This window comes from Pan paniscus, chromosome X (genome assembly GCF_029289425.2).
Source record: "Pan paniscus chromosome X, NHGRI_mPanPan1-v2.0_pri, whole genome shotgun sequence".
Lineage (NCBI taxonomy): Eukaryota > Metazoa > Chordata > Mammalia > Primates > Hominidae > Pan > Pan paniscus.
Window position 1 is genome coordinate 11,730,138 of NC_073272.2, and position 23,571 is coordinate 11,753,708.

At 49.3% G+C, this 23,571-nt stretch overlaps 1 protein-coding gene across 5 annotated transcripts in view; it reads left to right on the forward strand.

Moving 5' to 3' along the window:
• SHROOM2 (shroom family member 2) overlaps positions 1–21,778 on the forward strand; it is a 161,970-nt gene extending 140,192 nt beyond the window's left edge. For 2 of the 5 annotated variants that reach the window (XM_034950411.3, XM_024927297.5), the window contains 5 exons: positions 4,506–5,201; positions 9,471–10,022; positions 11,532–11,703; positions 16,979–17,251; positions 19,008–21,778. In XM_034950411.3, coding sequence (XP_034806302.1) covers positions 4,506–5,201; positions 9,471–10,022; positions 11,532–11,703; positions 16,979–17,251; positions 19,008–19,274 — 1,960 coding nt within the window. In that variant the 3' untranslated portion in view covers positions 19,275–21,778. The remainder of the gene's footprint in view (positions 1–4,505; positions 5,202–9,470; positions 10,023–11,531; positions 11,704–16,978; positions 17,252–19,007) is intronic. The other 3 variants (XM_034950412.3, XM_034950413.3, XM_057301135.2) reach the window with 3 other exon arrangements.
• Positions 21,779–23,571: the final 1,793 nt, after the last annotated feature.

The following is a 23,571-nucleotide window of genomic DNA, read 5'->3' on the forward strand; positions in this document are numbered from 1 at the left end:
CATAACATGATGCATGTAATAAATATTTGCTTGCAAGGCCCTGAAGGAAATAGCCCAGATCCCTGCCCTCTGTAGAGGTGCTTTCAGCCCAGGGAGGAGCGTGGAGGCAGGTGAGCAATGGGGTGATTTGAGAGAGTCCCCTTGCTGGGGCGTGACCTGGAGGTGGGGTGATGTCAGGGCAGGACTGGGAGAGCTGAGGGCTGTGTGAGAAGGAACCAGCCATGCTGAGGGCTGTGTGGAGGCAGGAGCAGTGCAAGGAGACCTTGCATTCAGACATGGGGCTGGCTGTCTCATCGTGGAAGCAAAAATAGAGTAATGCCAGCAGGATCTCTAGAGTGTTTGTTTTTTTCCTAACAGTGGTTTCGGTCCTGTCATAGCATGCTGGGTGACTGAGTACACTAATGGTGGCCCTTCCTGCAGGTTTGTCCCCTTCATATAAGTTCTGTTTGGCTTTGAGGTGCTGTTTTAGAGCTTCATGCTCCGTCTCCTTCAGTGGCGGCCAGCCCAGGGAGAATGGCAGGGCCGTGGGCTCCATGTAGCAGATCTCTGAAGCCACTGCTGCTTGGAGCCTGCTGGCCCTCTCCCCTCTGGGAACTGTGCAAGCAGCTGTCTCCTTGGGAACGTGGCATTAGCATGTTTTGCATGAGAATGAACACCAACCAAGGCTGAATATCAATTGGATCCTAGAGTGCAGCTGCCTTTGAAATGTTCCTTTGTGTGGCCGAACTTCCTGCTGCAGTTGATTCCTGGAGCTTGTGCGAAGACACAAAGTCTTAAGTCATCTTAGTGCCTTGCTTGCTCTATCTCTGGATCTTGCTGTCACCATTTATTTTATCCTTAGAAGTATGGCAAAGAGAAATACATACATATATGCAGAGACACACGTCTACACACAGGCACAACAGAGACACACGTACCTACACATGCATACAACATATACAACCCGGGCACACACTCACAACATGCATCTCCACACAGACACAACACAGGCACACATACCCACACACGCATACAACGCACAACACAGGCACACACATACAACACACATGGACACAGAGACATGCATCTACAGACATACACAACCCAGGCGTACACATACAACATACATCTACACACAGACACATGTGTACATTCAGACACAACCCAGACTCATACATCTACACATGCAAACAACCAGACATACACATACAACATACATCTATACAGAGATATACATCTACACACATACACAGCGCAGGCACACACACAGTGTACATATAGACAGACAGACATTTATACACATACAACATGCATCTACACACACACAACATAGACACAGACAACATCTACACATAGATCTGTACACATACACACCAGATGCATACAACATATAGACATGCATGTAACACATAGACATGCATCTGTGCGCAAGCACAACATGGTCACTCACACACACAACCTGCAGAGCTGCCTCTTGGAACCAGTTAGAAACAAAAGTTGGAATATGACCCCAGCAAGTCCCCAATCCCCATTTTTGGTCCTTTTCTTCGTTTGTGTTGTTGACCCTGATGGCCCAGATTCTTATCAACTGCGACAATAAAAACCAATTAGTGATTTTATAGTTTGACTTTGCAAGGTGGGGGTGGGGGGCAAACTTGGTCCAGACATTGCTGTGCTGCTGCAGGTCTGAATGAAGTGCAGTATTGGGCTGGAGCGCCCCATGCTGCACTTCTGGCGTGGGAAGTGACGATGCAGCACACACCACTCCCCTGAGAACAGAGCACCCAGCTCCTGTAGTTTGGCCCTCTAGGAAGATGGGAAGGAGCCTGTGGGCACCTTCTGATTAGGAGAGAAGCCTGGAGCCAGCCTGCCGTCCACTTTCTCAGTGGGTCTCTTGCTCCATGTCATTGTTCACTTCTCACAGGGCCTTTGCTCCCTGCAGGTGAGTTCTCTTTCGTTTATGGGTGGATCTCGGAGCAGTTCTGCAGAAGGCACTTTGCAAATAGAGTTCCTTTTTAATCAGTGGGTGACCAAAGGCACTTGGATTTTAGCAATAAATTATAGGTCATTTAATTATCTGTTTCTGTGATGTGGTGATGTGATATGGTTTGGCTGTGTCCCCACCCAAATCTCAACTTGAATTGTATTTCTGAGAATTCCCACGTGTTGTGGGAGGGACCCAGGGGGAAGTAATTGAATCATGGGGCCTGGTCTTTCCCCTGCTATTCTCGTGATAGCAAATAAGTCTCACAAGACCTGATGGGTTTATCAGGGGTTTCCGCTTTTGCTTCCTCCGTTTTCTCTTGCCACTGCCATGTAAGAAGTGCCTTTCACCTCCCGCCATGATTCTGAGGCCTCCCCAGCCATGTGGAACTCTAAGTCCAATTAAACGTCACTTTGTTCCCAGTTTCAGGTATGTCTTTATCAGCAGCGTGAAAACGAACTAATACCTGGCGCTTTTAAATAACAGGTACCAGGTGCTTTCAAGTGGGTCTATGGGTGATAGATTTCAGGAGTTTTAAAAGGGAAAAAAAGTGCAAGTGTACCTCAACTCTTTGGCATGAAATGAATTATTGAACGCTGAAATATTGAGGCTGGGCGCAGTGACTCACACCTGTAATCCCAGCACTTGGGAGGCCAAGGCAGGTGGATCCCTTGAGTCCAGGAGTTTGAGACCAGCCTGGGCAACATGGTGAAACCCTATCTCTACAAAAATACAAAAATTAGCTGGGTGTGGTGGTGCACACCTGTGGTCCCAGCTGCTAGGGAGGTTGAGGTGGGAGGATCATCTGCCAAGGAAGTGGAGGCTGCAGTGAGCCCAGATTGTGCACTCCAGCCTGGACAACAGAGTAAGACCCTGTCTCAAAAAAAAAAAGAAAAGAAAGAAAGAAAGAAAGAAATATTGAAATGAAATGGAATATTGAATTCTGAACCATTGAATATTGAAATGCAATGTGGGGGAGACATCTGACCTGTGAGAGCGCTTCTCAGAATGCAAATCAGTTTGGCAGTATTTTAATGTCATTCTGTGTTTTATAACCAGACAGATGTATTGTTCTCTAACCCATGCATAGCTGTGTTCAAGTTTTGTTTTGTTTTGTTTTGTTTTTTTGAGACGGAGTCTTGCTTTGTCACCCAGGCTGGAGTGCGGTGGTATGATCTCAGCTCACTGCAACCTCCACCTCCCAGGTTCAAGCAATTCTCGTGCCTCAGCCTTCCGAGTAGCTGGGATTACAGGTACATGCCACCATGCCCGGCTAATTTTTGCATTTTTAGTAGAGATGGGGCTTCACCATGTTGGCCAGGCTGGTCTCGAACTCCTGACCTCAAGTGATCCACCCGCCTCGGCCTCCCAAAGTGCTGGGATTACAGATGTGAGCCACTGTGCCCAGCCATTCAAGTTATTTTGATAACACTTCAAGCTAGGAGTTTCTGTTAGTGTCTATCTGATGCACATGAGAAATCTGACTTCTTTGAGTGGGGTTGCTGTTGTCTGAAGCTGAGGTTGAGCTATTTGGTTACAGCTTGTTTTCTAAGCCTGTGCTGTGTCTTCAGCCTCCTCTAAGCTGAGAGCAGAGGAGGCTGCCCTCCCAACACTTTGGGACCAGACCTCCCAACACTTTGGGAGGCCGAGGCAGGCAGATCGCTTGAGGACAGGAGTTCAAGACCAGCCTGACCAACATGGTGAAACCCCATCTCTACTAAAAATACGAAAATTAGCCGGGCGTGGTGGCGCATGCCTGTAGATCTAGCTACTCCGCAGACAGGCAAGAGGATCACTTGAACCCAGGAGTTTGAGACCAGCCTGGGCAGCACAGTGAGACCCCATCTCTACTAAAATTTTAAAAGTTAGCCAGGCATGGTGGTGGGCACCTATAGTCTCAGCTACTTGGGAAGCTGAGGTGGTAGGATTGCTTGAGTCCAGGAGTTCGAGGCTGCAGCATGCTATGATCACACTGTACTCCAGCCTGGGTGACAGAACGAGACCCCAACTCTTTAAAAGAGCCTTTGTTGGTCTTAATTTTCATAATACAATACTGATTTTCAAGGTTTTATTAAAGAATTGATTTGCAGCTCATCTTAGAAAGGTTTACCCCTTTGTATATGGCAATTTCCCATAAGCCACATAAAAATACTGTGACTTGAAGTAAATATTTCTGAATCTAGCTGTATGTGAGCATTTCCACAAACATTAATGTTGTTTCTAAAGTTTTTGTTCATTTATTCCTGCAAAAACAAATGCAATTTGTGTGTGTATGTGTGTCTGTGTGTGATGTGTGCACCTGTGTCTTGAATGCTTCATGTTCCCTTGTGGGACATGCCAGTTGACAGCCTCATGTTGTCTGAGGTGCGTCACGACTCCCCACCTTGCATGAGGAGTTGCGGTGGCGACAGGTGTGGGAAAGTGCATATGGATTTAACTCCTGAAAGTGGCTTAAGGGGATTGTGAAGATCCAGGTCCAGTCCCTTGTGGTGGGAAGGTATTATTGGAATCGTTGATTAATTTGTACTTGTTCTTCCTCTAGACAAGCAGATGCCCAGTGTCGGGAAGGCAGCCCAGGATCACAGCAGCACCCACCGAGTCAGAAGGCACCGAACCCACCCACATTCTCTGAACTATCTCACTGCCGGGGAGCCCCAGAGCTGCCCCGGGAGGGCCGGGGCCGAGCGGGAACCCTACCTCGAGATTATAGATACTCGGAGGAGAGCACCCCAGCAGACTTGGGACCCCGAGCCCAGAGCCCTGGCTCACCCCTGCATGCTCAAGGACAAGACTCGTGGCCAGTGAGCTCAGCCCTGCTCTCCAAGAGGCCAGCCCCACAGAGGCCACCGCCACCCAAGCGCGAGCCCAGGAGATACAGGGCCACAGACGGCGCACCTGCTGACGCCCCCCTGGCTGTCCTCGGCAGGCCCTTCCCAACGCCATCCCCTGCGTCCCTGGATGTGTATGTGGCCCGCCTGTCCCTCTCCCACAGCCCCCCTGTGTTCAGCAGTGCCCAGCCCCAGGACACCCCGAAGGCCACTGTCTGTGAGCGTGGAAGCCAGCATGTGAGCGGGGACGCATCACGTCCTCTGCCAGAAGCACTGCTCCCTCCCAAGCAGCAGCACCTGCGCCTGCAGACGGCCACCATGGAGACCTCGCGCTCCCCCTCGCCCCAGTTCGCCCCCCAGAAACTGACGGACAGACCTCCCCTGCTCATGCAGGATGAGGATTCAACCAGGTACTGTCCTGCGATGGTGTTCCCTCCCCATGAGGCTCCTAATGCGGGACGCGGGTTCTCAGTGGGTCTTTCTGGGGAGTCACCTGGGCACCTTGCTTTAGCTCAAGGCGTTGGACTTAAAGTCAGTACTGGGGAATAACTGTGTGGACAGAAAGTGAAGCTTCAGTGGTGGTTGGATTTTTATCTCACTGGGGGGCTGCTGTTTCCTACAGGGGAACAGGGGTAGATGTGAATAGGTGATACATCTTCCCCTTCCTCCAAGCCAGATGCATTTATATCTGCATTACCCACAGGCATCTGCAGGGTAGAGGTCTGTTTTTTTTGTCGTTGTTGTTGTTTTAATGCAGTCGATATTTGTGATTGGAATCGAGTTTAACCTAAGCATGCGACCTTTAGGTGAAATTGGTATTTTTCATGGTGTCCAGTATTTTCTTACTCCTTTTTTTCCAGATTTTTTTTTAATGTTAGAAAGCTAAGCTGGTATATACCTTTTGTTAAAGCAGAAGAATACTCATTCACATTTCATGGTGCTATCATCAGGATTTCAGGCATGGAATTATTGCGTCCATTGAGATGCTGATGAATGTTAGGCAGGAACTTGACCTTTCAAGAGCACTAGGCCCAGCATGGTGGTTCACGCCTGTAATCCCAGCACGTCGAGAGTTCAAGGCAGGTGGATCACTTGAGCTGAAGGAGTTCGAGGCTAGCCCAGGCAACATGGCAAAACCTTGTCTCTACTAAAACTACAAAAAATTAGCCAGGTGTGGTGGTGCATGCCTATAGTCCCAGCTTCCCAGGGAGGAGGCTGAAGTGGGAGGATCACCTGAGCCTGGAGGTCGAGGCTGCAGTAAGCCAGGATGGCACCACTGCACTCCAGCCTGGGTGACAGAGTGAGACCCTGTGCAAAAAAGAGCACCGGCTGTTTAGCTTTCTTCAAACACAAATACCACCTCCTTGAGTGCCTTGAAGGACTGAGAAATGGAAGAAGGGGAGAATTTCTGTCTCATTCTCTGGAGCAGTGGCTCTCAACCTAGGAGGTGGAGTGTGATTTTGGCCCCCAGGGGACATTAGGCAATGTCTGGAGACAGTTTTTGTTGTCCTAAGTGGGATGGGAGTGGGGGGTGCTCTCTGCATCTAGTGGTGGAGCCCAGGGAGGCCACTCAGGGTCTGCAGTGCGTGGGCGGCCCCCACAGAGCATTGTCCGACCGCAGATGCCAGCTGCTGTTAGGCTGGGAACCCTGCTGTAGAGCCGCACGCCCAGCACAGGACCCACCATCACCTGTGCTGTGTAAATGTGGGGCAAAGAAAACCAAGTCGATGAATGCAGGTCCTCAGTCACACCAGGTGTGGCGGGTGGCTGCCGTCCTGGACAGGACAGATAACAGGTATTCCCATCGCCGCAGAAAATTCTGTGGGACCTCACTGCTCTAGAGTCTCAAGTAATTTTTTTTCTTAGCTTCTAAATAACTCAGCAGAGAAAGAACATGACTGATACTGATCCTGTATCTCCAGCCGAGGCATTGTAACCACAGTTTTCTCTGTGGGCCAAAACTGGGCTTTGCATCATTTAAAATGTATCTAAAGATCATTCAGATATCCTTTGAACTGGTAACATTGTAAGGTTCTGAAAGGAAAGTGTCTTACTCCTTTCAGGCTGCTATAATAAGATCTCATAGACTGCACGGCTCATTAACAGGAGAAATGTGTGAGTTGATGAGGGCTGGTGGCTGGAAGGTCCGACCCACTGTGTTCTGTCCTTATTTTGAAGTCAAGGCTCGTGAAACTGTTCTCATGTGGAAGTCAAGACCGTTTTTCAGAAGAGAGACCATTTCTGTTAAAAAATGATCAGGAATAGATGCTTTGTTGGAAAGTGTATGTGAACCCGTGGGAGATAGGAGATTTGTTTTTTTTCTTTCCCGGTACTGTATTTTATGTTATTATCATTATTATTCCCTGTCGCCCAGGCTGGAGTGCAGTGGTGCGATCTTGACTTTTGGGTTCAAGTGATTCTGCTGCCTCAGCCTCCCGAGTAGCTGGGATTACAGGCACCTGCCACCACACCAGGCTGATTTTTGTATTTTTAGTGGAGATGGGGTTTCACCATGTTGGCCAGGCTGGTCTCAAACTCCTGACCTCAGGTGATCTGTCTGCTTCAGCCTCCCAAAGAGCTGGGATTACAGGGGCAAGCCACTGGGCCCAGCCTCTTTCCCAATATTTTAAAACCTGTGAAGGGAGATTTGTTTATGTTGTTTAATTTGTTTCTATTGTGCACATCAAATTTCTGCACAAAAGGGGGAGGATACCAATACAGGCTGATGTGAAAGTCAGTAATAGGCAAGCAGAGCTTCTCCCGGGAGCCAGGGGGGCGGGGGTGAAGGGAGTGCAGAGGGTTCTGCGTTTGCTGGTGCTTGGATAAGGTGGCCAGGTTTTCCTCCTTCTATTATTATTATTATTATTATTATTATTATTATTTATTATTATGTTTTTAACAGAGAGGTGGGGAGGTCTCACCGTGTTACCTAGGCTGGTCTCAAACTCCTGGGCCCAAGCAGTCCTCCCACCTTAGCCTCCCACAGTGCTGGGATTCCAGGTGTGAGCCACTGTGCCTAGCCAGGGTTTTCCTTCATAAGTCTGACCTATCTAAATGGTATTTTCCACAGTTAGACTTTGTAAATTGTCTTCATGAGGAAGCAGTTGTGAGGTGTCTGTGAGTCCCTAGATAAAACACATCAGATGTTGCTGAACCCTACTGGAGAGAGGGAGGAAAATACGCAGTTAGTTCATCTCAGCCTGAGCACCACTCCCTTGATAGGGAAAGAGCCCTCCTGCATTCCCAGTCACCAGTGAAAGAGGGAAAAACAGCATTAAATTTAGAGCATCGTGGCTGCCCTCCTGCTGTGGAAAATTGGATTCATTTGTGTAACGTCGTAGGGGCAGTTTTGGGTTGACTTCATTAGAAACACATCCTAATTTGGGGTTGTGGAGTTTGGCCTGTTTCTTTTTGCTTCCCTCCTGACCACCAGCATATGGGGCTGCTTCTCCAGTGCTCTGAAAAGCTCTTGGCTGAGATGGCCCTGGTCAGCATGGTCTAGCACGGTGCCGCTGAGAGCAGCAGGTGCAGGGCTGCCCCAGACAAGGGACTGTGGCATTGCTGGGCCTGTTCCTCCTGTTCTCTCTCCCCCAGTCTCCCAGGGATGCTTTAGGTGCCTCTCTAGTCCCTTTCATCCAGAAACTTTTTTTTTTTTTTTTTTTGAGATGGAGTCTTGCTCTGTTGCCCAGGCTAGAGTGCAGTGGTGTGATCTCAGGTCACTGATCTCAGCTCACTGCAACTTCTGCTTCCCAGGTTCAAGCGATTCTCATGCTTCAGCCTCCCGAGTAGGTGGGATTACAGGTGCACACCACCACACCCGGCTAATTTTTGTATTTTTAGTAGAGACAGGGTTTCTCCATGTTAGCCAGGCGGGTCTCGAACTCCTGACCACAAGTGATCCACCCGCCTCGGCCTTCCAAAGTGCTGGGATTACAGGCATGACCCACCACATCTGGCTGAAACTTTTTTTAAAAAAAGCAAAACTGTGCCCTTTGGAAGTAATACAGAACCGATGACTCGCTGCTTACTGCAAGATCGTATCTCACTGGTGTGCAAATCTGTGCAACGCTAGCTTGAAGCACAGCGGGCGGGGGGTACAAGGACAGTGTTGGGTGGGCTGTCCTGCATATGGCACAGGAGGTTCTCCCAAGTGGGGTGGTGGGGGGCTTTGGCCTGACTCCAAGCACGGCCACTCCGGAGAGGAGCCCTCCCCAGGCCCTGAGAACTACGCAGGAACCCGCGGGCCTGCACCAACCTAAGGACGGATGGGAATCCTGGAAAATGCCCATCCACTGCAGGCTTCCCCTACAAAAGAACATTTAACCCAACAGGGCTTGTTAAAGTTTGCATTATCATCTTCGGAATGACAAATGGTATTAAATAGTCCTCACAGCCCTCCACAAACCCCTGGAGGACACCTTGGGATGCCTCAGGGGTGGCATTGGCGGTTTGAGCATAGAAAGGATGCTGTGGTTGGAAGGCGGAGGTAGGAGTCAGAGGGAGCTTCTTGAGGCCTCTGCCTCATCCAGGATGTGGGATCATGGAGGCTCCTTCTAGTTGGGTGGCTGGCTAGTGCCTTTGAGTCAGGTTCCCATCCAGAGGGGAGGGCAGGGGACACGTCAATCAGGGTCTGTGGCTGGAGCATGCTTTGCGATTTCAGCAGACTGTTCATCTTCCAGAATTGAGCGGGTGATGGACAACAACACCACGGTGAAGATGGTGCCCATCAAGATCGTGCACTCGGAGAGCCAGCCAGAGAAGGAGAGCCGCCAGAGCCTGGCGTGCCCCGCCGAGCCACCTGCCCTGCCCCACGGGCTGGAGAAAGACCAGATCAAGACGCTGAGCACGTCTGAGCAGTTCTACTCCCGCTTCTGTCTGTACACGCGGCAGGGTGCTGAGCCCGAGGCCCCACATAGGGCCCAGCCGGCTGAGCCCCAGCCCCTGGGCACCCAGGTGCCCCCCGAGAAAGACCGCTGTGCCTCCCCTCCAGGGCTCAGCTACATGAAGGCCAAAGAGAAGACTGTGGAAGACCTGAAGTCGGAGGAGCTGGCCAGGGAGATCGTGGGGAAGGATAAGTCCCTGGCCGACATCCTGGATCCCAGTGTGAAGATCAAAACCACTATGGACTTGATGGAAGGCATCTTCCCCAAAGACGAGCACCTCCTGGAAGAAGCCCAGCAACGGAGGAAGCTGCTCCCCAAAATCCCCTCTCCTAGAAGCACAGAGGAGAGGTGAGTAGGCGTGGCCTCCCAGCTTGGGCGTGACTCTGCCTGGCATCTCTTAGGCTTGTAAAGGGAAGGGGGGCTGCCTCTCTGTTTTCATGCGTGCTTTTGGGGAAGACAGGTTTTCATAAGGGCTCCTCGATGCTTAGCACTTTTTGGCTTTTTTGTGAGCCTCCGGAAAGAGAAATGGAGGGTTAACGGCTTTGGGCCTGACATGAAAATACACACTGCAGACCACCAAGCTGCCTTGGCCTGAGGCCAGCAGGATTTCTGATGATGCCCACAGGTCTCCTTTCTCGTAAGACAGCTGTTCTCAGTGGGGGCCGCTGTCTACCCTGGGGGACAGTTGGCAATGTCACTGTGGGGAGGGGTGTTGCAAGCATCTGGTGGGTGGAGCCCAGGAACACTGCTCAACATCTACAGTGCACAGGAGGGCCCCCCCCAAAAGAGAGTCATCCAGCCCCCGCGTGTCCCTAGTGCCAACATGAGAATGAAGGCTTAGATTGAATATATATGTGTTTCTTTATGAAATTTTTTTTAAAACTTTATTTGAAATTTTTTTACATCTGCATTTAAAAAATTTATTATAATTTGGCCAGGCACAGTGGTGCACACCTGTAATCCCAGCACTTTGGGAGACCGAGGTAGGCAGATCATTTAAGCCCATGAATTCAATACCAGCCTGGACAACATGGCAAAACCCAGTCTCTACAAAAAGTACAAAAAATTAGCCAGGCGTGGTGGTAGACACCTGTAGTCCCAGCTACTCGAGAGGCTGAGGTGGGAGGATCACTTGAGCCCAGGAGTTGGAGGCTGCAGTGAGCTATGATGGTGCCACTGCACTCCGGTGTGGGTGACAGAGTAAGACCCCATCTCTTGAAATAGAAATGAAAAAAAATTACGACAATTTACACCTGCCTGAACAAATGTATTTTAATTGGTTTTGTAAGTAGCACTTTCAGCGTATCTCCTTCAGCCACTTGACCACAAAGGCATGCGTGGTGGCATCTTCCCTGCTGCTGACATATGTTCTGCCAGCACAGCGTCATTCATGGGTAGGAAGGTGGAGTGGGTATGACACACAGCCAAGGAGGAGCAGCTGGACCAAGTGGACCCAGGCAGGAGGGCGCCGACAGGGCTGCTGGGAGGAAGGGAGAAGGGTTGGTGTTTGTAGATAGCGTCACACATGTCCTTGTCCTCATCAACCCAGGCTCCTGGTAGAGATCATCTGTGCTCTCACCTCTGTAGCAGAGATTCTTAGATATTCCTGCTTATTTGAGTTTTTGCCTTTTTTAAAAACTATGTTTCATACACTTACGAGTATCCATTTGACAGGGTTGATTGTTTTTAGTTTTAACCTTGTTACCTACTTATTTTTCCCCCTTTGGCTGTCTCATCTCCCTGGCTGGTGTCCTTTCGTGAGCACCAGTGTTGATTTGTCACAACCCAGGGGGTGGGGCAGAGGGGCTGTTTGCGTGCACAGTCCCAGCTCATTGAAGTTCCCACACCTTTACCCAGGAAAGAGGAGCCCAGCGTGCCTGCGGCCGTGTCCCTGGCCACCAGTTCTACCTACTACAGCACGTCGGCCCCCAAGGCGGAGCTGCTGATCAAGATGAAGGACCTGCAGGAGCAGCAGGAGCACGAAGAGGATTCGGGAAGCGACTTGGACCACGACCTGTCGGTGAAGAAGGTAGGAGAGTCCATTCCAAATGACAGCGTGCGCGTGTCCAGGCAGGGGCAGGCATCCGGATCACACCATCCTGCCCCAGCGCAGACGCTGCACCACGTGTCCCAGGGCGTTTGTGTTCAGCTTTCACTCAGGACAGTGGAATTTGAGGTGATATTAGTGAAGCCCTCTGTTGTTAGTTCTATGTTCTAATCTTGAGCCATTCCACAAACGTCTCTTTGCTGTTTCAATAGGATCCAATGTCAAATTAGTTTAGTCACCATTCTCTTTCCTTTTATCTTATTTATTTATTTTTGAGACAGGGTCTTGCTCTGTCGTGCAGGCTGGAGTGCAATGGTGCAGTCATGGCCCACCGCAGCCTTGACCTCCTGGCCTCAAGCGATCCCCCTGCCTCAGATAAAGGAAAATTATTTTCAAATTAGAAAGTGGTAACTTTTTTTTGAGCTAGAGTCTCCCTCTGTCACCCAGGCTGGAGTGCAGTGGCACACTCTCAGCTCACTGCAACCTCTGCCTCCCAGGTTCAAGCAATTCTCCTACCTCCGCCCCTCGAGTAGCTGGGATTACAGGCACCTGCCACCAAGCCTTGCTAATTTTTGTATTTTTAGTAGAGATGGGGTTTCACCATGTTGTCCAGGCCGGTCTCGAACCTCAAGTGATCCACCCACCGCAGCCTCCCAAAGTGCTGGGATTACAGGCGTGAGCCACCGCTTCCGGGCTGGAAGGTGGTAACTTTTTGGTTCAAGGTATTAAAAAGGGAAATGAAAATTAAGGGTTTAGGTCTTGGGGCTTTTACGGGCCCTCCATCTGGCACACGGTACCATTCGCTTCATTCTGGTTGCACATTCCTCTTTTAAAAAATAATAAAGAATCCAAAACATGTTCGGTTTTTCTACACAGAACCAGGAAAATCATACCATCTGGACCATTTGAATTTGGGCCACACCCTAGGTTTAGAGAACTGCATTCTTTGCTCGCATGCCTTTGTTTTTCATGATATAATGAATTTCAGAAGCGGCATGCCTTGATTCTGCCGCCCTCATCTGTGGGGCACTCTGTCCACCTGCTTTGGGAGGCTGGAGATGCTGGGAAGCCGCCTCACCGGAAGTGTGGCTCCGGAACTGAGTGAGTCACTGTGGGCTGGAAGTTGGCCTCACTTTAGTTCAGCAAGTGTGAGTTGGGCACCTGCACCAGAAGCACATGCTGTACATCCCATCCCAGCTCTCTATGGTGCTGATGACTCAGCGGTCCTGTTTTCCTGCTTGATTGGACAAAGCGGCCGCTGCTGCATTACATTTTCTCCCTGCTTTCCCGCAGCCACACGCTTATGATGTCGCACATTCCTGCAACGTGTGCACAGGCGGAGGCGTGTTCAGGGAGGAAGCGAGCATAGCGCAGATGGGGACTTAGCAGGCCACCTGCTCTGTAGCTGCTTCAGGGGAACATATGAGACCCTAATTCCGTAGGCTTCCAACATTCCCAGGGCGACCACAGTTGTCCCAGTCACAGCATTGCTAGGTGGTCATAGAGCTGAGAGCCAAATCAGGGAACCCTCTGTTTTAGGAGAAGACTAAGGACAGAGTTGAGAGAGTGGAAGCCCCAGGCAGGGAGGCAGCAGGGGGCTCTGGTGGCTGGTAGAGAAGCATCACGCAGAGATGACAAGATATGGTTTTATACTTGGGGCAGCTCAGAAGGACTCTGCCCAGAAAAGAGGGCACCATGTTGAGTTGAACCAGATAGCTGATTGGTTTAAGTTTAGAATCTTTGAGAATTATGGCTTTTCCCTGGAACCAGGAGGTGAGTGCAGGGCCCAGACAGAATAGACCTTGTTTCCCCTATAGAAGGGAACAAAAGGTGGAGGAAGGGAATGAATGGCCCAGGGCTCATTCTTAGTGGAGGGATGAGAGTGGCTGTGTGCCTGGTCTCTACTGTTGCAGGCTCTTACCTGAGCCTCCTGGAAAGCCACGCACTGCAAGAAATAGCAGATGGGCCTGCCAGACAGTATGGACCACAGTGGTGAGCCCTTCAGCACCCTGGGTGGTGTGGACAGCCACTGATCTGTGCACTGTCCCAGGCCAGGTCTTGTCTCAGAAATCTTTGAAAGCCAACGGCTGTTCTTTATACAATGGCCCTTTAACAAAGGGGAAATGGTTTCAATAAAAATTTGCATATGACATGTAAAAGAACCAATAAAGAAATCTGGACTCCTTCCAGAGAGCCCAGTTTCAAATTAGCTCAGCTGAGGTAGGTTTTGAGGGCACATGTTCATGCACCAGTATAAAATCTACGTTTCCGTAATTGCTGAAGAATAATGGCACTGAAAATTTCCTGAGCGGCTGGGCGCGGTGGCTCACGCTTGTAATCCCAGCACTTTCGGAGGCCGAGGTGGGCGGATCACGAGGTCAGCAGATCGAGGCCATCCTGGCTAACATGGTGAAACCCCGTCTCTACTAAAAATACAAAAAATTAGCCAGGCGTGGTGGCGGGCGCCTGTAGTCCCAGCTACTCGGGAGTCTGAGGCAGGAGAATGTCGTGAACCTGGGAGGCGGAGCTTGCAGTGAGCCGAGATAGCGCCACTGCACTCCAGCCTGGGCGACAGAGCAGAGACTCCGTCTCAAAAAAAAAAAAAAAAAATTCCTGAGCAGCCCTGGCGGGCGTCCTTCCTTATCCACAGTTCCCTGCATTGCTTGCAGTCTTCCTTCAGGCTAGCATTGGTATCAGGAATTTGGGAAGTTCTTCATGCCTGTTTCCTGTTTTGTGCTTTTCCCTCAAGTGATGAATATCTAAAATTTGGCCACATTCTCAGCTGTGAGATTCTCAACTTAAACAGTCTCTCCAGATAGGTAGTGAGTAGGAAAAGGCACAAACCACTTTTCCTCTGCTCTCACGCCACAGCAACCAACACAGAAGACTTCGGTGACCACATGTGTGAGGGGGGTTTCCCACACACCCAGCGAGCAGTCACTTCTACAGCAGACACCAGCTGGGTGGCCTCTGATTCAGTTCAGATGTGACACTGTCAAATTGGAGGTAGCGTCTCATCCCACGGGTTGAGGGCTCAGTCCCCAAGACTGCACCCCCCACACACACCAGTCGCAAGTCTGAGTCTCAGGGACTTCTGACCAACCACCTTCAAGTTGGGGTTCCCATGACCCCCTCTTTAGTTTCCATTACTTTGCTAGAGTGGCTCACAGAACTCAGGGAAACATTTACATCTATGATAAAGAATGTTACAAAGGATACACGTGAAGAGATGTGTAGGGCGAGGCATGGGGAAAGGGGTGCGGAAGAGCTTCCATGCCCTCCCTGGGTGTTCCACCCTCCAGGAACCTTCTTGTCTTCACCTGTCAGGAAGTCTCCAGCCCCGTCTTCTTGGGCCTTTTATGGAGCCTTCATTGGATAGGCCTGATAGAAATCTGTGTAGAAATGTGATTGGACAAAAAGACTACAATCCAGTCCTAACAGACCGAGGAGAAAGCCACAAGGTCTGCCTGTTGAGATTCTTGTTGGCCTCTCTGTGTAGCGTTCCTTTCCCCTAGGTGTGCCGCAGGACCCTTCAGGAATATGGGGATCTTAAGACCTGCATTCATTCAAGGCGGTGGAGGATTTCTTTATGGAAAGGTTGGGGAAGATTAGATCTTGCTTTGGGCAGGTAAAAGTTTAAGACCAGCCTGGGCAACATGGAGAGACCCCGTCTCTACAAAAATAAAAAAATTATCTGGGTGTGGTGGTGCATGCCTATGGTCCTAGCTGCTTAGGAGGCTGAGGTGGGAGGATTGGTTGAGCCCAGGAGGTCACTGCTGCAGTGAGTGGTGTGATCATGCCACTGCACTCCAGCCTGGGCAACAGAGTGAGACCCTGTCTCAAAAAACAAAATTAAAATAAAATAAAATAAATGCATCCATGTGAGGGAAAGACCTCACGCAATCAGGAAATAGGCTGCCTCGTATCTGGCACATGTTTCTCCTGCGGTGGGGTTGACTTTTCCTGCCTAATACTCATCCGGCTGGTCATTTTACCCATAGATTATGGAATCAGGGCACGACCACTTGAAGCCAGGAGTTTGAGGCTGTAGTGCACTATGATCATGTCTGTGAGTAGCCACTGCACTGCAGCTTGGGCAACATAGCAAGACCGCTTCTCTAAACAAGTAGAAAAAATGTCATCATTTAGAAGGCTGGTGGGAAAGGGCATAGAGTGTTAGTGTCTAATAGTTACGCAGTTTCAGTTGGGGAAGATGAAAGAGTTCTAGAGACGGATGGTGGTGACAGGTGCATCGCAGCATGAATGTACCACGCACCACAGAACTATGCTCTGAAAAGTGGTCAAGATGGCAAGCTTTATGTTACATATATTTTACTACAATTTTGAAAACAGTCATCTGTTTGCATTTTGGTCAAGTTGAAATCTGTAGGTTATAGTAAAAGACTGTTAAGTTCATTCGTATCCCTTTATTGGTCTTAATTTTTATATGCTAGTATTAGCAATTAAAATTTTTTTTCTTTTTTTTTCTCTTTAGCAATTAAAATTTTAATTGCTAGGCCAGGCCCGGTGGCTCACACATGTAATCCCAGCACTTTGGGAGGCCAAGGTGGGTGGATCACCTGAGGTCAGGAGTTCAAGACCAGCTTGGCCAACATGGTGAAACCCCATCTCTACTAAAAATACAAAAATTAGCCAAGTGTGGTGGCGCACGCCTGTAATCCCAGCTACTCAGGAGGCTGAGGCACGAGAATTGCTTGAACCCGGGAGGCCATTGCACTCCAGCCTGGGCAACAGAGCAAGACCCTGTCTCAAAAATAAAAATTAAATAAATAAAAATAATTGCTAGTGACAATAATTATATGTACAGGACACATAACTAATCACGGAATTTGGTGCTGGACATAAGACTCACTACTTTCTCTCTATGTGAATCTTTAAATTAGAAAATTCCAAAGGACAGAATACATAGGTCTGTGACTCCTTCCAAAGATATGGGTTGAAACTGCATCTACCATGACGAGCATCGGGGCCACAACTCCGACGTTCTCTAATAGGGCATGAACAGAACGAGAACAGGTTTATTTTATTTTTAAATGCCAGTAGTGCCATTAGGAGTCATTCTTCTTTCCCTTAGTCGTATAAATCCCCTATTATTTGGTGATGCAAAAGTGAGCTTTCGCGCAGGTCAGCTGCACCTTTCACGTAGGTGCGCCAAGGTGGCAGTGAGCAGTGTGGCCGGGGTGGGGGCCGGCCTAACCAGTGTCTCCGTGTTCCCTTGCCATCCCGTGCCCAACAGCAGGAGCTCATCGAGAGCATCAGCCGCAAGCTGCAGGTGCTCCGGGAGGCCCGCGAGAGCCTGCTGGAGGACGTGCAGGCCAACACCGTGCTGGGGGCCGAGGTGGAGGCCATCGTGAAAGGCGTCTGCAAGCCCAGCGAGTTTGACAAGTTCCGGATGTTCATTGGAGACCTGGACAAAGTGGTGAACCTCCTGCTGTCACTGTCAGGCCGCCTGGCCCGGGTGGAGAATGCCCTCAATAATTTGGACGACAGCGCTTCTCCCGGTGATCGGGTAAATGCAGATACGTCTGACTTGGAAATGGGGGGTGGTCTCGTGGGAAGGCTGTTTTTCAAGTGTCATGAAAGTCAGCTCCTTGGAGCCTAGCATAGCTTCCACATGGCCTGTCCACCTCCTCCTGCACACCTTGTCGAGACAGTGCACGCTCTATACCCTCTCCTTCCTTTTATATTTCTTTAGTTGTTTGTTTGTTTGTTTGTTTGTTTGTTTGAGACAGGGTCTCATTCTGTTGCCCAGGCTGGAGTGCAGTGGTGCGATCTCGGCTCACTGCAGCCTCTGCCTCCCGAGGTTCAAGAGATTCTCCCACCTCAGCTTCCCGGGTAGCTGAGCTCCCAGGTGCATGCCACCATGCCCGGCTAATTTTTGTATTTTTTTTGGTAGAGACGGGATTTCACTATGTTGGCCAGGCTGGTCTGGAACTCCTGAGCTCAAGTGATCCACCTACCTCAGCCTCCCAAAGTGCTGGGATTACAGGTGTGAGCAACTGTGCCTGGCCTCCTTCCTTTTAATTGAGGGGAAAAGGTGCTTATCAGATGCAGGGAGTTGAACCGTCATTGGACTGCAGGGCTGCGGGATCTTCTCAAAGAACTGTTTTTTGACATCTTTTTAGATATTCCTATTGACTCTTACTGATAATTGTCTCTTCTTAGAAAAATCATGTTGTTGGTTTTTTTACTTTTCTTTTACCATGTATAAGTCCGTAACAGACATGCCTGCCTGCTGACGATCGTAAGTACTCAATGATAGCTATTTTCTTGTGGGGGTTGTAGCTGTGATTTAACAAGAGGGCATATATCAGTCTAGAAGGAAGCAGACAGTGCATCTAACTTCAAGGCGTTTCTCAGTGGGTCTGTCTTTTCGTCCTTTCACACATGAACCAAGAGAAATAATAGCTGCCTCGTTGGCTTTTACCTCATAGGCCAAATATCAGTAAAACAGCTAGTTTTGTTTGCACAGAACAGGCCTTCAGAATGTTCATCTGTATCATGAATAAAACATCTTAACCTCTCTCAGAAGGGGAGCAGAAGAAGCACCCCTCCCCTTTCTCCAGGTGAGGGTGATTTGGGCCACGCAGAACGCTGTCCTGGCGCTGGGCTTGGAGACGGTGCCCTTCTGCACTCAGCCGAGTGCTTAGTAACTGTGTCGTGGAACTAGCTAGGTCAGGGTGGCACCGTGCCCGAGGGGGCTGCTGGCCGACACCCGTGCACAGCACTGCGTCTTCTCCACCCTCAGGCTTCCTTGTGTGCAGATATGCTCTGCAGGCTCGAGGGCTTCTCCTCCTCCTGCCAGGAGCATTTAGCAAGCCTGCCCTGAATTCCTCTCGAGTCCTCCCATGTGGCCAGCTGTCCCACGGTGTTCCCATGGAGCGGACCTTGACACCAAGAGGGCCCCGCAGTCCTTTGCCCTTTGCAGCATCTCAGAATTCTGTCGTTGTGAGTCCCTTGGTGACTCTTCTGCTCACCATTCGAGGCAGGTGGGAGAGAGTCAGGCTCAGACAGCAAGAGGAAACCCAGAGAGGCCTGTGGGCGGCTTCCGGGGGCCTCAGGCTGGCCCACTGCAACCATGAGACACATGCCCCCAGGCCCTGGGCCCTGGGTTTGTCTGTGTGGACCCCATCGGATCTCTGGTGGCATCAGGGTTTCCATCGATAAGTTGTGGGACCAGCCCACAAGTTGCCAGTGTCTTCAAGGGTTGGCCAGTGCCCCGGCTTTCATCCTGGTCCTCAACAGGCTTGTTTGTCTGTCAACAGCAATCACTGCTTGAGAAGCAGAGAGTCCTGATCCAGCAGCACGAGGACGCCAAGGAGCTCAAGGAGAACCTGGACCGCCGCGAGCGCATCGTCTTTGACATTTTGGCCAACTATCTGAGCGAGGAGAGCCTCGCGGACTATGAGCACTTCGTGAAGATGAAGTCGGCCCTCATCATCGAGCAGCGGGAGCTGGAAGATAAAATCCACCTTGGTGAAGAGCAGCTGAAGTGCTTATTCGACAGCCTTCAGCCCGAAAGGGGCAAATAAGAGACCAGTCCCCGGTGGAGGAGGGGCACGGGGCCTCCGAGCTCCAGCTCCGTTCCCAAGGATACTCGCGAAGACCCCACCTGTGTTCATGGCCTGGAAAGAGACTTCTCCCATAGCAAAGAGGCTGTTATAAAAGCAATAACTTTCGTGTTTGTGTGGGATGATTTATTTAATTTTTTAGTTTCCCTTTTGATTGCTGAGAGCCATTTTCCTTTACACATAACTACACCTGACACCAGGCTCTGCTGGATGTGAGTTTCCACTGCATGGGCTGTGGGCTGGGCCTGTGGTGCATGCCGAGTGGTCACTGTCAGTGGGAAACTCGTTGTTCCTCCCGTCTTCAGATGCTGAGCCAACTGCTTGGACAGCAGCCAGCGCGTCATGACGTGCATGAGAGGGGGACCCTGGTGCTCATCTTCTCTTGTGATTCATCCAGGCATGGGCTGCCAGGTTTTGTCCCTGCTCGTTCAACAGTGTGAGCATTTGTCTCTGTTATCTAATGATGTTCTCTGACCCAGCAGAAATCATCATCATGATGATGATAATTTATTAACTTTTTGGAAAGGTGAATAGTTTCCTAATGGTTAAAAACCAACTGTGAAAGGAACAACCTGTGTGGTTGGGTTCACTCATTCTCAGATTAAATTGCCACTTAAAGAAATAACGTGCATGCTTTAAAAAACAGTCATGCACCAAGCAGGCAAATAGCTTTAGTCCTTCTCACCTCACATCACAGTTGTTCTGCAAAGTAAAATTTTTTGGTTAAGAGCGTGTCCAGTAGTAATGTGCTTGTTAGCTGTTTCTCAAGACCAACAGAAGATTTTTTCAGTTACTTTCCCCCCATGTATTTTGTATGCATATGATTGTCCATGATAATTGGCTACTTTTCCATTGTTTCCTCCTTAAATCGTTTAGCATGGCATGAGGGCCACATTCCATGTACGGGAAGACCCCTTCCTCTTCAGAGGTCCCGTGGACTACACAGCTCCTGAGCTTGATCTTTTTCTGCCATGAAGTTTAAAGATTCTATGCCCATTTCCTTGATTGAAATGGCAGGATTCTAAAGAGAGCCTGGTTTGTTAAAAGAAAACACTGTCATGCTGTCAGTTCCCAATTGACAAGTCACAGACTGGGAGAAAATATTTGCAAATCGTGTATCTGACAAAAGGTTTGTGTCCAGGATGTACAAAGAACTCTCAAACCGGATAGTAAGAAAACAAACAGCCCAAGTGAAAAGCAGGCAAAAGACTTGAATAGACACTTCACCAAAGAGCATACACGTGTGGCAAACAAGCACACGAAAAGACGTTCAGCCGCCGATGGCTTGGTTATAATTTATAACTTACTTATTTTTATCTAATAATTGTAGATTCAGTGTATTTCTTCAAAAAATGTTTAATTAAATGCATGTTAATGGTGAGTGAATCCCTTGGGTGACTTCGTGTTTAGGTCGTATTAGGGCATTTGTTGGATCAACGGTTATCATTTTAACCCTGACTTCCCCTTATTCCCATAAAAGAAGTTTTCCAGTGGAATGGAGATTTCATTTTGTCAGCAGCAGTGACCACAGCCTTACCAAAGCAGACGGTGCGCGTGCACAGACGCACACACACAGATGTCTTAAAAGACTAGAATCCACACTTCCTGAGCCAGAGGGGCCGTGTTGACGGTAATGCATTCTCTATAGAGCCAAGTCCAAACTGGCAAGCTCAATGATGCAGGCAATAAACCGCCTTTTTGGCAGCCTACCAATGCCAAAAGGATAAATGTCTTTCCAAAAGTGTGTATTCCTGTTAAATTAAGCTCTTGCTAACTTGAAAAATCCCTGTTCTGCCAGCGAAGCTTCCTCCTCCTCTCCAGCTGGTAGTCACTTGCTGTGAATGCTGGTCAGTCTGAAAAGGTGAAGCTGGCTGTGCACTTACCCCCATCTTTCTCCCTCGGGGAGACGACCCAAGGAATTTCAGAGTATTTTGTTTGGCAGAGCTTTTACCTGTTATTCTTTGCCCTCAAATACAGTATTGTGGTCATTTTGATGATGTGTGTAAAATGTGAATAATCCAATTTGTGTCTGTACTCAGCCTTTTGATGTCTTTTTAGGACTTTCTCTTCTACACAGCAATACGTAGTGCTCGAGTATCCTTGTAGCAAAGCACATAGAGCCAGCTGTCCTGTCAGTTCCCCTGTTTGCCTCTGAAACGTCTGGTTAGTGGGGACCCAAAGATTCTAGTGAGTCAACATCCATAACTCTGTATCTAGTTGTATTATTCATAGAAAATCAATCTGGTGCTAATGGTTGGCCCTGGTGTTCTTGGGTGGCACCTGCTCCTTCGCCCTCTTGTAGTGTGGCTGTGGAGGGCTCTGCCTATGGGGGGTGGCCTGTGGCTTGTATCCTTCAGTCCACCACAGCAAATGTGTGTAGATTTCATGCTCGACACTTACCACTCACCTATCAACAGATCATCCTGCTTGACTGTAACAAAATAAATAGTGTCTCTTCAAGTGAATGGAGATGTCTTTGATTTACCTACTTTACAGCTTTTGTAAAAAAAAGAATGTCCTCACCATACGTCAGATTCTTAAGCCATCTGAGTAAACCGTGGGATTGATTATATGTGTGTAATTTATTTACACTAGTCGGTTTGTAGTGAGGAAACAGGGACCAGGTCGCATCACTTAGCTGGTGCCCCAGTAATGCTGTGTAACAAACTATAAAATGTCAGCAATAATCTGTGCAACAAAGTATTGACTTAGCTCATGAATTTGTAGATGAGCTAATTCGGGCTGGGCTCTGTGCTGTGTGCCTCTCCTCTTCCTCATGGGACCAGCCGTGTGGCTGGATGTGTTCATGGCAGGGGCACAAGACAACACACCCTGTCACAAAGGGGCTTCTCCTGGCTTTGTCCTGTCATACCTGCTAACCTTCTTCTGGCAAAGCACATCTCCTGGCCAACCCCGGCACCAAAGGGTGTGGAACAGGCTCCACCTTTTAGTGGAGGAACCGTAAATTCACATGGCAGAGTGTGGACACAGGGAGGGATGAAGAACTGGGGCTCTCCATGGGCTCCATCTCGCCCGCCTCCTCGTGTCTACTGATAATGGAGTGGCACCAAAGTGGCTGGGACCACGGAGTCAAGTTGCCTGGAGCAAAGCCACCTCTGTCACTTCTAGTTGTGTGGCCACAGCAAGTAACCCAGCCTCTGTGAGCCCCAGCTCCTCTCTCGTAATTGGAGATGGGCTGCTGTGAGGTCAAGTGAGTTGATAAATGTTGGTGTGCTTAGACGCCATGCTTGGTTCACAGCACGGCTGCATAAGCTGTGAATACGGCTCCTATCCTGTTGTGCACCTGGAGGAAACACTGTCCCTGTAGTCAGAATAGATCGCCCGCCAGAACCACCCGAGAGGTAGATAACGGTTGATTTCTTTTATTTGGTAGGATTAGAAGTGTTTCTGCTAGGGAGCAGATTTGTGAGACCTGAAGGTTAGGCAGTCAGGGTTATGGGAAAACACTTGGAAAAAAAGACGCAGCCTTTCTCTGTCTGTCGCCCAGGCTGGAGTGCTGTGGTGCGATCATGACTCACTGCAGCCTCCAACTCCAGGGCTCAAGTGATCCTCCCACCTCAGCCTCCCAAGTAGCTGGGACTATAGGCGCACTCTCTACCACACCTGGCTAATTTTTTATTTTTGCAGAGACAGCATCTTGCTATGTTCCCCAGGCTGGCCTCAAACCCCTGGCCTCAAGCCATGCTCCTGTCTTGGCCTCCCAAAGTGCTGGGATTACAGGTATAAGTCACTGCAGCCCAGGGATGGGTTTATATGTGTTTTCTTGTGTTTGTTTAAACTCCCTTTCTGTCTATGATTGTCAGATTTTTTTTTTTTTTTTTTTTTTTTTTTTTTTTTTTTTTTTTTGGAGATGGAGTCTCGCTCTGTCGCCCGGGCTGGAGTACGGTGGCGTGATCTCAGCTTACTGCAACCTTCACCTCCCTGGTTCAAACGATTCTTGTGCCTCAGTCTCCCAAGTAGCTGGGATTACAGGTGCCCACCATTATGCTCAGCTAATTTTTGTATTTTTAATAGAGATGGGGTTTCACCATGTTGGCCAGGCTGGTCTTGAACTCCTGACCTCAAGTGATCCACCCACCTTGACCTCCCAAAGTGCTGGGATTACAGGCGTGAACCACCGCACCTGGCCTTGTGATGGTCATATCTTAATTTATATGTTTAACCTCTTGTTAAACTTTGGGCTGTAAATTAGAGCAGGTTCTGTGATTCGTTCTAATGTTTTCTAATAGTCAAAAAG